At 40.6% G+C, this 14796-nt stretch overlaps 1 protein-coding gene across 2 annotated transcripts in view; it reads left to right on the top strand.

Moving 5' to 3' along the window:
• The window catches only part of LOC138717803 (beta/gamma crystallin domain-containing protein 1-like), a 98596-nt gene extending 83966 nt beyond the window's left edge, over nt 1-14630 (top strand). For both annotated transcript variants that reach the window (XM_069851647.1, XM_069851646.1), the window contains exons 19-23: nt 2654-2793; nt 6509-6632; nt 7789-7947; nt 10720-10882; nt 13485-14630. In XM_069851647.1, coding sequence (XP_069707748.1) covers nt 2654-2793; nt 6509-6632; nt 7789-7947; nt 10720-10882; nt 13485-13573 — 675 coding nt within the window. In that variant the 3' untranslated portion in view covers nt 13574-14630. The remainder of the gene's footprint in view (nt 1-2653; nt 2794-6508; nt 6633-7788; nt 7948-10719; nt 10883-13484) is intronic.
• The last annotated feature ends 166 nt before the right edge of the window (nt 14631-14796 follow it).

The following is a 14796-nucleotide window of genomic DNA, read 5'->3' on the forward strand; positions in this document are numbered from 1 at the left end:
TGATCACTGTGAATTAAAAAAGGCTCTTTTGTACACGTCAGTATTAAGATCTTGGGTTTAAAATGCTTGCTTGAAGCTGGAAAGATCAGCTTACTTTTGGAAGATATATTATTTGTGACAGAGACTATTGTGTTAAAACAGCCAAATGCCAGTTCTCTGCCTCTTTAAGTTCTTATGACTTCTGAAACCTTTTCTAGCCCTACGTTTTATTACACTTCAGAAAGTATCATGGAGCTGCATCTGTCCACAAGTCACGTGCTGCTGCTTCCTTCTTCAGAAGCTCCCTGCATGTGGAGAAGAGGCAAATTAGTTGCTTTGCTCAGTAGCTTATTAGCAAACCAGAATACAGAGAATAAGAAGTTAGGTTGAAATGATCATATTATACTGTTCATTTTTCATAATTTTTACAAAAGCTCAAACCTTAGTATTGTGGATATTAGTTTCACCCATCAGATTTATTTTGGGACTGTTTCTTTTGGTGATGCTAATCTTAATTCCTCCCTACTGTCTGCCTTCCTGTAACTTTCCCCATGATTTTTCTGTGACATTCCTATACAAGAAGCACCTTTACTATTTTAATATGTCACGTTACGATACATATCTAGTCTAACTCCCTCTAATAGGGATGTATTGCTAAGGGACCATAAAAGAAATAAATTAAAAGGATACTTGATAAACTTGGAAGTGAAAGTTAAAAGTACTTTTCTTCATTAGGTCAAGATTTGTGGGGTTTTTATACCACTGTATCTTTGCTTGATTGTCCTTTCTTTGCGTGCTCCACATGCTGCAGATAGAAAATAGCATTTTTCCTTCTAGAATTTTCTATATGTGCTTTTGCATGAAAAATGTGAACATGGTTTGTGCTTACTTGTGCAAAATACTGCTTCTTTTTAATGAACAACTCTGTGAAATAACTGAGTGTAGATATATGGGAGCTCCAGCTTTGTACAGTACATGGGGAGTACTGAAAGCAAACTCGTGAGCTGGGCTTGCACTTCTCTGTGTCGAACGATTCATATAACAGCGTTGCTGCAGAACTAAAAAATGCCCAGAGTGAAAGGTGTGGCAGAAAATGGGAGGATTTCCTTTTCTGTCCATGTGTTTTCTTTGTAAGTAGATTATTTCTGAAGCATTGCATATGGCTCAGGGGCTGCTGCCTAACCAGTCGCATGCCTTAGAGTGCGGGTGTAGGTTTGCAAAAGGCCTTGAGGGTTTGGAGATATCAGGAAATAATCATGGTGCGACTGTCCTGTTGTGCTTTTTACCTGTGATGATGCATGACAGTCTAACTGGTGTGAAACTTTTCATGGTGGGGATGAGTGTACTCTGATTTTTGGAGTGAGCTGAAAGGCATCTCCAGACATTTCCTGCAGCCTAGTAGCATGCATGTGATCAGGAACCATAGCTCAGCTGCGGTAACCCAGACTGCTGAGGAGATAATGGTGATGCTCATGCAATAGGGTCATCTGGGCCCTTAAACATCTAAAGGAAGTTTAAAGAGGAATTTAAGCAGTCTTGAAATGGGTAGAGGTGAGATCTTGCCTAACAAAGTCACATGGAAGCACAGATATCTGCTGCCGTGCATGTACAGAGCCACTTCTGCCTTGGAAGGCCTGTTTCCATGCCTGAGGCCCGATCTGAGTCTGTCAAGACTTCATGTCATATCAGGTGTTCCCAATCCAGCTGATGTTTTGAGCACGCTGAACTTAGGCCAGCAGGAAGGAGCTCTCCGGCTATGGCGTTGGTTTTATGCTCTTGTTGCTGGAAGACGTGCGAGAAAGGGAGTGGCAGGGTCATTTCAATCTATGAGTGTAAACTGTAACACCGGGACACTCAGGATTAATTGACTTTACCCTGGGGGATTTCAAACCTCCCAGCTTCCAGGGGAGGGCCGTAACTGTGAGAGGTTATTTCCAATCCACTACAACACAGAAAAGAGAGTTGCAAGGCAACACAGAAAAGAATCCAAGGTTTTTATCCAGAAAGCATTTAAAATTGATTCAGTGATGCGGGGAGCTTTATGTGGGTAGAATCCCTTTGATACCAGAATCATTCTGACAGAGAGGGAGAAGAATCATCTCCCCACAACAATCTGGAGGATTCAGATGTTACCGTTTTTCCTTGAGTCGTTAATTTCACCTCAGAAGTATGAGTCTTTTGTCTAGTTAGAGATTGATGTAGCTTACCGTAAGAGTTAAAAATGAGAGCAGTAAGTGATAAGCTGTGCTGACAAGGCTGTCATTTGAAGCTGTAGAAATCGATGTTCTCTTATTGTGTGTTTAAATCTGAAGATAAAAATTCCTACAGCAAATGGAGTTTGGTGCGATGGAAGAGGGATTTGGCATTAATTAAAATATGTTCTAAAACATACTTAAGATGTTATGCAACAATTTGCCAGACACGTTTGTGTGTGCCTTTATATAAGAAAATGTTATGTTCCATGCAAGAAAGTCCCTTGTGTGTTTTGTATAAGGGCTTTTTATTACATTTTTTTTCCTTTAAGTAACCTGTTGCAGAGCAAAAACATTATTCAGGGTCTTTGATCTTAATGAAGAAGAAAGCTCCTAAATAAAACGCCTGTGTGGAGTAATATGTTCACAGTCACCATCTGGAATTCTAACATCCTATAAAAGTGCTCATCTTCCTTTTGCAGGAGCTGTCTGAGCCATGCATAGCTCTTTTTGAAAAGGTGGGTTTCCAAGGAAAGAAAATTGAGTTCAGTACAGAAATTCTAAATCTCCAGTTCCTGGGATACAGTCCTCGGATAGCTTCAGTTCAAGTCCTTGGTGGCATGTAAGTTCAAAATTGCATTTTGATTCTTTAGAATGATATACTTATTCAAAAAATTTACAGGTGTTAGAAACCAACCAAAATTAGAATATCATAGTGTGTGCAGTGCGTTAATGCAATTCTTCTTGCAGAACCTTCTTACATCCTGTTTCAGTGTTATCACTGAGTGTCGCCCTGTGCTAGAAGTTGAAACCAATTTGAATAAAACTCCCAAGAAAACTGGTGTCTTCTTTCAGGCCATATTATAAAAGCCAGCTTGCGTAGCCTTAAAACCAGCTTCTGTGCTCTTGGTTTAGGTCTCAATCAAAAAACAAAATCATTCAGTTTGTGATCTGTTGCGTGTATCATAAGCTCAAAATGCTTTAATAAGTCTTTCCATTCATCCTTTTATCCAGATGTTACGGAGGCAGTGGTACAAACAGATCATGATCTGACCTCTTTTGACATTAGTAATAATCCCTTCAGGAATTGGTTGTAAATCTAGCAGTTAAGTTTGTTAGCCATTTTCAAGCAGTTGTGTTCTCTAAATTTACTTTTGAAGATCGTGTGAAAAAAAACTGTGAAGCTTGAAAAACTACTGTGCCCTCTTCTGGTGTTCCAGCAGATCTATTAAATTCCTCTTTTTGTATTTTACCCGTTGTTAACCTCTACCTCCAAGATACTTGTTCAAGTATATGTTCATTTTTTTCCCAAACTAGTATAATGTGACTTATTTTTTAGCGATAGATCCATGTTACTGTTGCTTTGCATTTAAATGTGTGCTTTCAAAGGGGTGAATTTGCAAGGTGTGTGTTAGAGAGATGCTGTTGGATAGCTTTAGACTGCCCTCAAGTGGACAGCTAATATCAGATGTGCAGAGCAAAACATTTTCACCATCAGGATAAGCTGGTCAGAAGATTTCCTTAGCACAAGTTTGAAACATAAAGATCATAAGAAAAGGCACCTGCACCATATTCCTGTGATTTTCGTCATAATCACAATATAGCTGATTTCCACTTCCCATAACATGAAATAACATGAAGTCAATCATCAAGTTACTTCTTTGCCAAGGGCATGGTTACCATGATTCCAGGCAGTGGAGTTGTGAATTGTGTGTTTTCTGTCCAGTGAATATATATGTGTTTTTTTTCTCGTTGATCACTGGAAGGGTAGAGAGGATGGTAGGAAAATTCTGATTTCGCTATAGCAGTGTCAGCTGCTGAAATGTGTCAAAATAAAGGTTTCAGTGTCCTTGTCCCTACTGCCTCCCTTATTGAAGGGGTTTTTGTCTTCCCTTCCTTTGCTAAGAGACATCTGTTTATCATTCCCTTGATTTCATACCTGAGGAAAGATGTGTATTAGGCTGTGGAAAAATACCAAAATAAAGGTGAGTGTGCTTCTTCTGGATATGGACGTCTACTGACAAATCTGTCAGAGGAAAGCGGTCACAGGAAAATTTGCTATTGAGTGTACTCAGAAACATACGGCTATTGGACAGTCCCAGCAAATCGCTATGAGAAAACTCAACAAATTGCACTTTATTGCAGCCTGTTGCAAGGTCTAGTTGTAATTCACTGCCTATGCCAATAGCATAAGTCAATTTTTGACAGATTGCTCTCCATGTGATTGTAAGCCTGGCTGGATATGTGCTAGGGAATGGTAGACATAATTTTTCTGTGTGTTCTATTTCTCTGTCACTGTCTCCCTCTCCCTTCCTACTTTCAGGTAATTTGAAAGAAGAAAGGTGTTCTGAAATAAACCCCTATCAAAATACCCTAGATAACTTCACCCTGTTGCAGTTCCAGTATTTGTTTGTTGCAGTCTGCATTCCTAGTAGTTCTTTCCCATGTGGGCCAGGCCTCTCCAGATTAAGATACACAGAACTACTGGTTCTGCACATGCAGCAATCTGGCATATACAGCAGATACAGAAGGGTATGGGGGGAGGTGGCAGAGGTGCTCACCAAACCCTTTTCCATCATCTACCAGCAGTCCTGGCTGACTGGGGGAGTTGTGCTTGACTGGCAGTTGGCAAGTGTTATGCCCATTTACAAAAAGGGTTGGAGAGAGGATCCAGGGAACTACAGGCCTGTCATTCTGACCTTGGTGCTGGGGAAGGTCATGGAGCAGGTCATCTTGAGTGCCTTCACACAGCACATGCAAGACAATCGGGTGATCAGGCCTAGCCAACAGGGGTTTATGAAAGGCAGCTCCTGCCAAACTAACCAGATCTCCTTCTGTGACAAGGTCACCCACTTAATGGATGAGGGAAAGGCTGTGGATGTACTGTATCTGGACTTTAGTAAAGCCTTTGACGCTGTTTCTCACAGAACTCTGCTTGAGAAACTGGCTGCCACTGGCCTGGACAGGTTCACCCTCTGATGGGTTAAAAACTGGTTGGATGGCCAGGCCCAAAAAGAGATGATCGTAAATGGAATTAAATCCAGCTGGAGGCTGGACACAAGTGGTGTCCCCCAGGGCTCAGTGCTGGGTCCTGTTGTGTTCAGTCTCTTTATTGATGATCTAGATGAGAGGATTGAGTGTTCCCCTAGTAAGTTCACAGATGACACTAAGCTGGGAGGAAATGTTGATCTCCTTGAGGGCAGGGAGGTTCTACAGAGGGAAGTGAACAGGCTACATCAATGGGTTGTGACCAATGGTATGAGGTTCAACAAGGCCAAGTCCTGCACTTGGGACACAGCAGCCCCATACAGAGCTACAGTCTTGGGGACAAGTGGCTGGAAAGCTGTTTGGCAGAGAAGGACTTGGGTTGCTGGTTCACAGCAGCTGAATATGAATCAGCAGTGTGCCCAGGTGGCCAAGAAGGCCAATAGCATCTTGGCTTGTATCAGAAACGGTACGGCTAACAGGAACAGGGAGGTGATTGTGCACCTGTACTTGGCACTGGTGAGACCACACCTTGAATACTGTGTTCAGTTTTGGGACCCTCGCTACAAGAAAGACCTTGAGGTGCTGGAGTGTGTCCAGAGAAGGGCAACGAACCTGGTGAAGGGGTTGGAGAAGAAGTCTTATGAGGACCTGGGGCTGTTCAGCCTAGAGAGGAGGAGGCTGAGAGGAGACCTTATCACTGTCTGGTACTAAGTGAAAGGAGGTTGTAGTGAGGTGAGTGTTGGTCTGTTCTCCCAAGTGATAGGTGATAGGATGAGAAGACATGGCCTCAAGTTGCATCTGGGGAGGTTCAGATTAGACATCAGGAAAAATTTCTTCACCGAAAGGGTTATTAAGCACTGGCACAGGCTGCCCAGGGAGGTAGTTGAGTCACCATCCCTGGAGATATTTAAAAGACAGGTAGATGAGGTGCTCAGGGATATGGTTTAGTAGTGGACAGGTGTGTTTGGACTTGATAATCTCAAATGTCTTTTCCAGCCAAGTGATTCTACGATTCATATATGCCCCATATGAGGAGTCACAGTACTTCCTGACAACAGATGATATTTATAAGTTGGATTCTCCCAACTTCCATGCTTTGTTTCATTCAGCGTGTAACTCTTAAATAACTGGGCTTTAAAATGTGAACTCCAGTGTACTCATCTTAATGCTGTTGATCTAAGTTAGGACATGATTTTATTATTTTTGAAGACTTGTTGAAAATAGAGTAATTGGCTTTCCAAAGCTAAACACCACTACTTTGTGGGACAGACTTCTATTGAACTAATTTATTAATTCCAAAGCAGGATTTGTCAGTAAAAGCATTCTGTACCTTTTTTTCCCCCTCACAGATGGATAGTTTATGAGCACAGTAATTACAGGGGGCATCAGATGTTGTTATCACCGAATGAAATTCCAGATTGGTATAAAGCAAGTGGCTGTTGTCAAATAGGTTCTCTCAGACCTTTACTGCAGGTAAGTAGGCTCTGACATGAAATTGTCAAGTACTAATTTGTATTTCATAATGGAGTGGGGGGATATTGTTGAGATGAAGGTAATGGTGCACATCACAAGCTTCAGCAATGCCCGATTGCATAAAAACTCACTCTACAGTTTCATCAGTAATAAAAGCTCTTTGATTATGCTACATGGCTTTGCAGTTCTTCTGCTTAAGCTGTTCATTAAGCATACTTTAAACTGAAGTGTAGAAGACAGCATATAAGAATTGGCTACATTATTTTAACAAATAACAGCTGTAACTGCTATATAAAAACTATTATAAGTTGTTTTATAATTAGCACCCAACCTGGTCACTGTCTGTGCCATCTGCATTATTTTTGGAATAACAAGAAAATCGGTCAACAAAATCGAATACTTCAGTTAGTATTGATGTTGTGTTGATTTAGGGGTGAAGGTCCTTCCCTGCCTACTACATAACAGAATAATGTGTAAATAATGCAAAACTTACTCTTGTGGTGTCCTTTGAATTTTGTTCTCTAAATAAGGACCATGTCATTTGGTCCAATGCTCCAGCAGTCCTGTGAGCTTTAACGTTTATGTTCTTGCTGAGCCATATTTTAATGAGGGAACAGCTTTTCCTTTTCACAGATTACTTGTACCTGTAACTAAACGCATTTGCTCGCTGTCACGGTGTTGTCTTTGTGTAGCCTTAAGCAGAGTTAGAAATAATGCATTTTGACTGCCCTGACTGAGAGCTTTTCTAAACAGAGATGTCCGTGTGTAACAAGCTGCAGCATGAATGTGCAGTGTAATGCTTGCTGCCAGTGAAATGCACGGCACAAGTGCACCCAAAATGAAAGCGAAGAGCACCTATGCAAGAAGTTAGCAGAAAGAAGTTAGTGCTAATCTGAATTAAAAATGCTTAGCTTTCCACTCTGTGCTGATCTCGGTGCACAGGAAAGCCTATAACTCTCCATGCAGAATGGTGAGTTCTCCAAGCTTGGCTTCTCCTAGACGTTTATGGACTTCACAAAGTTCTAAACTAGTAAAGTTAAGCTCTCTGCAAGAAAGAGGGAGGCCCAGAGTTCAGCACTGAACAGTAATTGCTCTGAAGTTAACTAGAGCAGGATGTGTTCTGAGACTGATTAAAGAGTTCTGTTGTTTTCTGCAGAAACGTGTGTACTTCAGGCTGCGAAACAAGGGAACAGGAAAATTCATGTCAGCTGATGGAAACTTAGACAATCTGAATCTTCTCAGAATACAGGTTGCAGAAGATGCAGACTCAGATGATCAAATCTGGGTTTATCAGGATGGATTCATAAAGTGCCGGGTGAGATTGAAATTCAATGTGATTTTTTTTTTCTTTTTGTCTCCAATAGTAGGGCTTTCTGAATTCAATTCCTACTGTATGATCTTAAATTATTTTATTGTCTCATTCAGTTTCAACTGCAGTATCATCTTTTCATAGGGGGTTGTTGGTTTTATTTTTTAATCAAGCTTTGGCTTTTTCAGGTGATACAGACTATTTGTATGATAACCTTTTCTGATGCAATTGAAATTTTGAGAGATTTTCGTTATGATCTAATTTTCTCCTAAAGAACAGTAGCCTTATAAGTACAATCAACACCACAAGACCATTGTCTTGCTCTTCATGAGCTCCTTCCACTCTCACGCCCTCTTTCTCCAGTGAAAATATCACAAAAGTGTCAAAGCAGGGGACACTTTTTAAAATGTAAACCCTTCCTGATAATCTTTTCAACTACACAGGCCTTGTGGCAAGTCCATTAATGTAATGTAGGTTTTATCCTCTTCTGCATTCAGGCAAGCTTAAAGCTAAAATGCTATTCTTTTGGTTTGGGTTGGTTGGTTGTTTTTCTGGTCATCCCTGTATTTGTTGAATTCATCCCTGTTCCATTTCTCTGTACAAGTTTCCAGATGAAGTCCTACTTTTCTCACAGTCCATAAAATTAATCATGTGTGAATTGTCATTGAGGTGAGCAGAAGTATGCACAGTTCATAATGTTTAAGCATGAACAGTCTTAGAGTCTTAGGTAGGGATGCCAGCCAAAGAAAATTAAGTTACTTTAATACTGTTAAACAGCTTGACTGCAAAGAATTATGTGAACTCTTTCTATAGGATTGTATAACTTCAAAGGAGCCATTTATAACTATGTCATCTATGCTGGAGGGAAGAATCTTACTGTTAATAAGCTAAGACATTGTTTAGACATGTTTACAGGACACATGCAGTAGTAAAAGGGATTTATGCAGACAGCAAAGTGATGCAATGTAAGCCAAAAACTTTAATATCGCATACAAAAGACCTCTCTTGACAGTGCCTCTTGGACATTTCACTGAACATATTCATATTGAGACAGTGTGGTATTCTTTGGCTCTGGATGGATGCTCTTGGGTTTAGTCCCTGTCTCTGTAGTTCATAAAGCGTATTTTCTATGCACAGAAGATACATAGGTGGTGCTGTATAGCTGTCAGTAGTTTAGTGCGGAGTGCAAGCCGGCAACATTGAACTTAAATGACTGAACTCTTACAGAGCTCTGCCATCTTTCTCTTGAATGGCAGTAAATGTATTTTGTACAAGGAATTGTTTCTCACTGCATTTAAAAAAAGAAAATTAAACTCATAGGTAGACACATGCACATTGGCAGACAGGTCACTGGAAGAACTTGTGCCTTTCTTCCTGTAAGCTTAGGTCATCTCACTGACTGAGTCACAGCATATTGAGGTATGTGTGAGGTTTTCAAGCAAGGTCTGGTTTAGGTAGGTAGGATAACCAGCAAGCAGGATATTGAAGACATTCTGCTCATTTTCTCAGAAACAGGTATGAATAGTAGATATGAATTCAGGTCTCCTCACTCTTCATGAGTTTCCTGGAGATGGGTGAAGGAGTGGCCAAAAGTGGATGTCATGTGTAAGCTTAGAGTCTTCCGAGTCCCACGAGGGAACATTTTTAGACACAGATGAGAATTTCAGAACTGCAGAACTTACTTCAATTCCAGCTTGCGACAGGAAGAATTACTAGTTTTTCCAAACTGTGTATTTAATGATTTAGGGCCACATCAACAAGGGCAGATGAGTGTCTGGTTAATCTGGTACTGAAGTCTGTTCAGAAGCTAAAAGGCAGCTTATAGCGATCTACTGAAAATCCCTGTTCACATAGAAGAATGAACTGCAATTTGCTGTTAATACAGCCTTAATCTCCTTTTCAAGTAAGCTTGACTTCTGCCAGTTTTTTTAACCATAAAGACATTTGCAGAGTTTTGAAATCAAATAATACAAAAGACTGGCAAAAGAATACAGGACAAAGAAGAAAATATTATTGAGATACACCGTGACCTTTGTACACTCGATACTGTATAGTTATGTCTATTATCTTGAAAGGTTATTGCAGAACTAGAAATGATTAAAGAACGAAAAAGGATGAGCCTATGAGATGGGGGCTTCTATGCAAGGAAGACAAAACAGCTAGGACTTTTTAGCCTGCAAAGGGGACAGTTTGAGGAATGATAGGACTGAAGTCTCTGCAAAAACAGTGTGGACAAGACATCCCTTAAAATAAGGGAGGGAAAGGGAGATAAGGAGAGCATCAAATAAAACCAGAGTTGCCTATCAAATTATTTTAAAATAGTAGTAGTTAAGATGTGGAACTGCTTGCCACAGAAAGTTGTGATACAGAAGGGTGTATGTGTGAAAAGGTTACATTGATTGGGAAGTGGGCAACAAATTCACATATGGGACAGAAACCGTCCAGATATAAAAGGTACCAGCTCTGCATGGAAAATCCTCTGAGCTGGAAATTGCTGTAGACTGGGAGGGTTTAGCAGGAATGTACTGCATACAAGAGCAGAGTATGTGTAATCTCCCATGGCATCTGTTATTGGCCACTGCTGGAGAATGTCAGCAGAAACAGGGACAAAAGAAAAAGAAGTAGTCTTTAGTTTGGGGCAAAAATACATTCCTTTAGGGAAAGCAGATTCTAGATTCTGTTCTCACCCGCTGACGTCCCTCCTATCCATTTTCAACAACGGTGCATATGAGAATTAAGGCCTTTTGAATAATTGCTGTTGCCTTTCTGCTGATACAGATGGCAGAGGATTGCTGCTTGACAATTGTTGGAAATCTTATAACACCTGGCTCTAAACTTGGTCTGTCATTTGAGCGGAACGAAGACAAACAATATTGGCATATTAGTCCTGATGGCAGGATTTATAGCAAGATGAAACCCAAGCTGGTTTTAGATATCAAAGGTAAGCAAATGTGTTATCTCATTACATTGTGTTGTAATTACATGGTATTTACAGTGGGATAGGCACTAATGTGCCTATAAATTAAGGATGGTCTTATAGGTACTTTAATCTAGAATTACATAAGACCCGATTAGCTAGTGTGACCTTCTAAATTATACAGGCCCTAGGACTTTGTTTCATTTTTCTACATAGAGATTAATAACTCACAGTACTTGCTTATCTTGTATTCCCAGTGTCCACTCGCTGTAGCCATCTTCGGTTAATTTTACGTGGCAGTGGGTCATGTGAACATCATTATTTAAAATGCTGAAGCAAGAAAATCCTAGCTTCTCATTGACTTTAATTTGTATAGAGCATATTTTCCTATATAGTAGTTGTAGATGCAATAGCCAAAGGATATGAGGAAAGGAAAGGCAAGCTTGTATGCTGATGTGATTAGATGCAACAAGTTTTTTTATTCGTTTATTAATGGCTGTGCCTTTACTGCAAACAGGAGATTCTGCCATAGCAGCCTAAGGGCTGTGCACACGTGGTGCTTATTTTATATTCACTTTTTTTACAGCCATTTGATTCACCTTTTTAGAAGGCAGCAAATGGAACAATTAGCAGAATTAGCATAATCAAATGTTCTTACTTAATGCTGCATTTTCAGGTGGGGAAAGTAATCACTTCAGAACTACAAAGGACAAGACCATCAGAACTGTGAGGAAAGGGTTACCTAATGTCTGACAGCACCGGCACAAATACTCACAAATTCTCTTTGCTGCCATAAAAAACTGGGAATGATTAATCATAAACTTATCAAAGGTTCCAGTTCAAGGGAGTGTCTTTAGTCACAATGACTGCAATAACTTTTTCTAAAGTCAGTGCTGAGTTGCACCAAACAAGCAGCAATACTATTATGCTGCCTTGTCTTCAGTTAATCATGTTAAAAGCAATTATGTAATTCTGCATTTTATAATTGAAGAACCTCACAGTGGACAGGTCTGGTTATGAAAGTATAGATGCACTCCTAGTTTAAAAAACGTTAATCTGTGTGGGAACATTACCTGTTTGTGCCATCCGTTCTTGACCACAAACTGAGCACCGCCGAGTTCTTCAGCAAACGATTGGAATTGTTCAACCTTGCAGTTACCAATGCCACCTCGTGGATGTACAGGCATAGCACACAGCCTTGTCCAGAGCAGTGATCTATCAAAGTATCCGCTCTATCAAAGTTCCACTTTAAAAGTCTTTTGTTCCACTGAAAAAAATCCCATTTTTTTCCCCATTATAACATGTTTTCATTCTGTCAGGCACTGCTCACAAAATACTTTTTGCACCCACAGTGCCAACTGAGCTATGTAGTTTGTGTTATCTTTTTGTAGCTGCCAATTAAGATTTTTTTGCTGTGGGAGTATTTGATCTGCTATTCCCTTCTTTTGCCCCTCTTTCTGAAGAACTTTGAAAGTATTTTTATTGTGTATCTCTACCGCTTTTAAGTAATTTCCTGGTGATGGCAAGGACAGAAATCATGTTGTTAACCTTCTCAGACCTTTCCAATTTGGGACAGTGGCACCAGAAAGCCTCACCTGATCTCCTGAAGTAGAGAACACCCAAGGTCCTTCTACTTCCTCAGTACCAAAGAGTTGGTCTTAAATGTGCCTTCCCCTTCAGAACTCCGGGTGCTTTGCTTATTTCTTTCTGAGATCCGCTAGAATCTGTATTGGTTACATTCATTGCAAGCTTTCACCTGCCGGGTATTGTCTTTTGCTCATTCAGGGTGAGGCTGTAGGGGTGCAGAATGGAAGACTGACTGAAGGTGTGTCCCGGTGCTCTGTGTAAATGGTTGGTTCAGGTGGCTGCTTCCAGTGGGAGTACCTGCTACTGCAGGAGATGCGTGCGTCCTCCACTCCTGCAGTATGTTTTGGATCTGAGAAGAAAACATCAGTTCTGACTTTTCTAGTTGAACATTGCTTCCAGGTTTCTTTAAGTCAGAATGCTAATGATACTCTTCTATGGGAATGTGTTTGGCATTGCATCATGTGAGTAGCGAGCCCCTCTAGGAAAAGGTTCTATTTTGCATTCAGGTATGTTCAGCTGCCAGCAGAAACAGCTGAACTTGAGGCAGTAGTCTGTGTATGGCAACTTGAGATTCAGCTGGTCATAATACAGGATTACAACGGTTAAATGAGTACCAGACGTTGTCCCTAGTGGCCATGCTTCTATTGTCTTTTAGCAGCAGGACTTATTTCATCACATAAGCGTCATCTTTGGAGCAAAGTGACAACTGACAGCTGTTGAGGGGACATGCAAGTTGGACTTTTGGGAAGTGACAGTCTTAAAGGAGCTTTGCCTGACTGACTTTCAGTGTTTCCTTCCCCTCCAGGCTGAAAAAGCCGAGGTGCTGAGTTACTGAATGGGTAGGGGTGGAGGGGAGCAGGCGTGCTCCCCTGCTTCAAAATTAATCCCAAGGGAGGTAGTGATGAAAATGAGTTTGTCTTTTCAGTGCCTTGGGCAGGAGAGAAACTATGTACACTGGCACTACTGGAGTTGCCCTGAAACCTAGAGTGTCTCTCTTATTTCAGAGATAATCTACACTATCTGAAATATTTCTTTACAGGGGGCGCACAATATGATCGTGAACATGTCGTCGTCAACACAGTCAATGAAGAAAAGTTAACACAGTGCTGGGAACCGCTGGTTTTATAAACCCCAAAAACCAAAGATGATGTTTAAATTGGCCACTATTCCACACACTAGAATTGCCACCACCATCTCTGAAGGATACAGGATCGACAATGAGAGTTTAGTCTTCTCTTTGCAATTTTAAAAGAACAAGCAACAGAATGATTTCACCTCCCTATCCAAGACTTATCTGAAGTATCTCTCAACCTTATTTTTATTTTTTATCATCACAACTCAATGTGAGATGGAGCGTGGTAGTGTGCCTCAGGCTAGATGGAAAAGTGAAAAGTGGGAGAGACCCCATGGAGTTACAGTTGTGTCAGTAAGTAGTTAATCCACAATAGTCAAGAAGCATAATTTTAAATTATTTTTAGAAGGTTTGGTTTTTTAACTGAGAGAAGGGCTAAACCCCAAAGCTTATTTTAATAAGGACAGGAGTGCAATGTGTATGTGGGTATAGATCTATGGGCTGTAGTATAGAGAAATATTCACTACTGGAAATTAATATATTTGTTTCACTGGAAGTTTAAAGACTGCTAGCACACAGCACATCCAAAGATTTTTTTTTAACATGTGGCTTCAAATAGAGTTAGTACGCTAATAAAGTAAATCCTAAATTAAGAAAAAGTTCTAGATTTTCTCATGTAGAAATTATGTAAATTAGTAGATGATTTTTAGAAAAAGAGGGCTGGCAAAAGGATGAATCAGAATGAAAAGAACTTGCCCATTTTCTAAGCTGCCTAACTTTTTGAGTTATAGATATTTTACTTTGCCAAGTCAAATTTTTACCTTTTAGAACAGTTCCAGTAAGCATAGTCTTCCTGAACACCAAAACGATATAGGAAACAAGAATTCCTAGGGAAAGTATCACTAAAGATGACTGCAACAGCACCAAAGCATTGTGGTTACAAAGATTTTTCACCCCTGCCTGTTGGCTTATGTGGAGAATGTCAGACCTGCAAGTTCTTCTGGTGAGGCTGGAGAGCAGCATGTGTGGTGGCCTGGTGGCTTCTGGTTGCTGCTGGGCAGAAGTTTCAGGCGGCTCTAGTAAGGGGCAAAGCCTGGAACTGTGCCCAGTCACAAGGGCTGTGCCCTTTCAAAGTGAGCGTTACTGCTTTAGTAAAGAACTCGCGACAAGTCAGACGTACTGGAGGAGGTTCTTCTGTTGCCCTGCTCCTCACCTGACTTTGTTAGTTTCCCTCAATACTGGCAAAAAGGTAAAATACGAAGTCTTGTACTATGCTGCT

Source organism: Phaenicophaeus curvirostris, chromosome 2 (assembly GCF_032191515.1).
Source record: "Phaenicophaeus curvirostris isolate KB17595 chromosome 2, BPBGC_Pcur_1.0, whole genome shotgun sequence".
Lineage (NCBI taxonomy): Eukaryota > Metazoa > Chordata > Aves > Cuculiformes > Cuculidae > Phaenicophaeus > Phaenicophaeus curvirostris.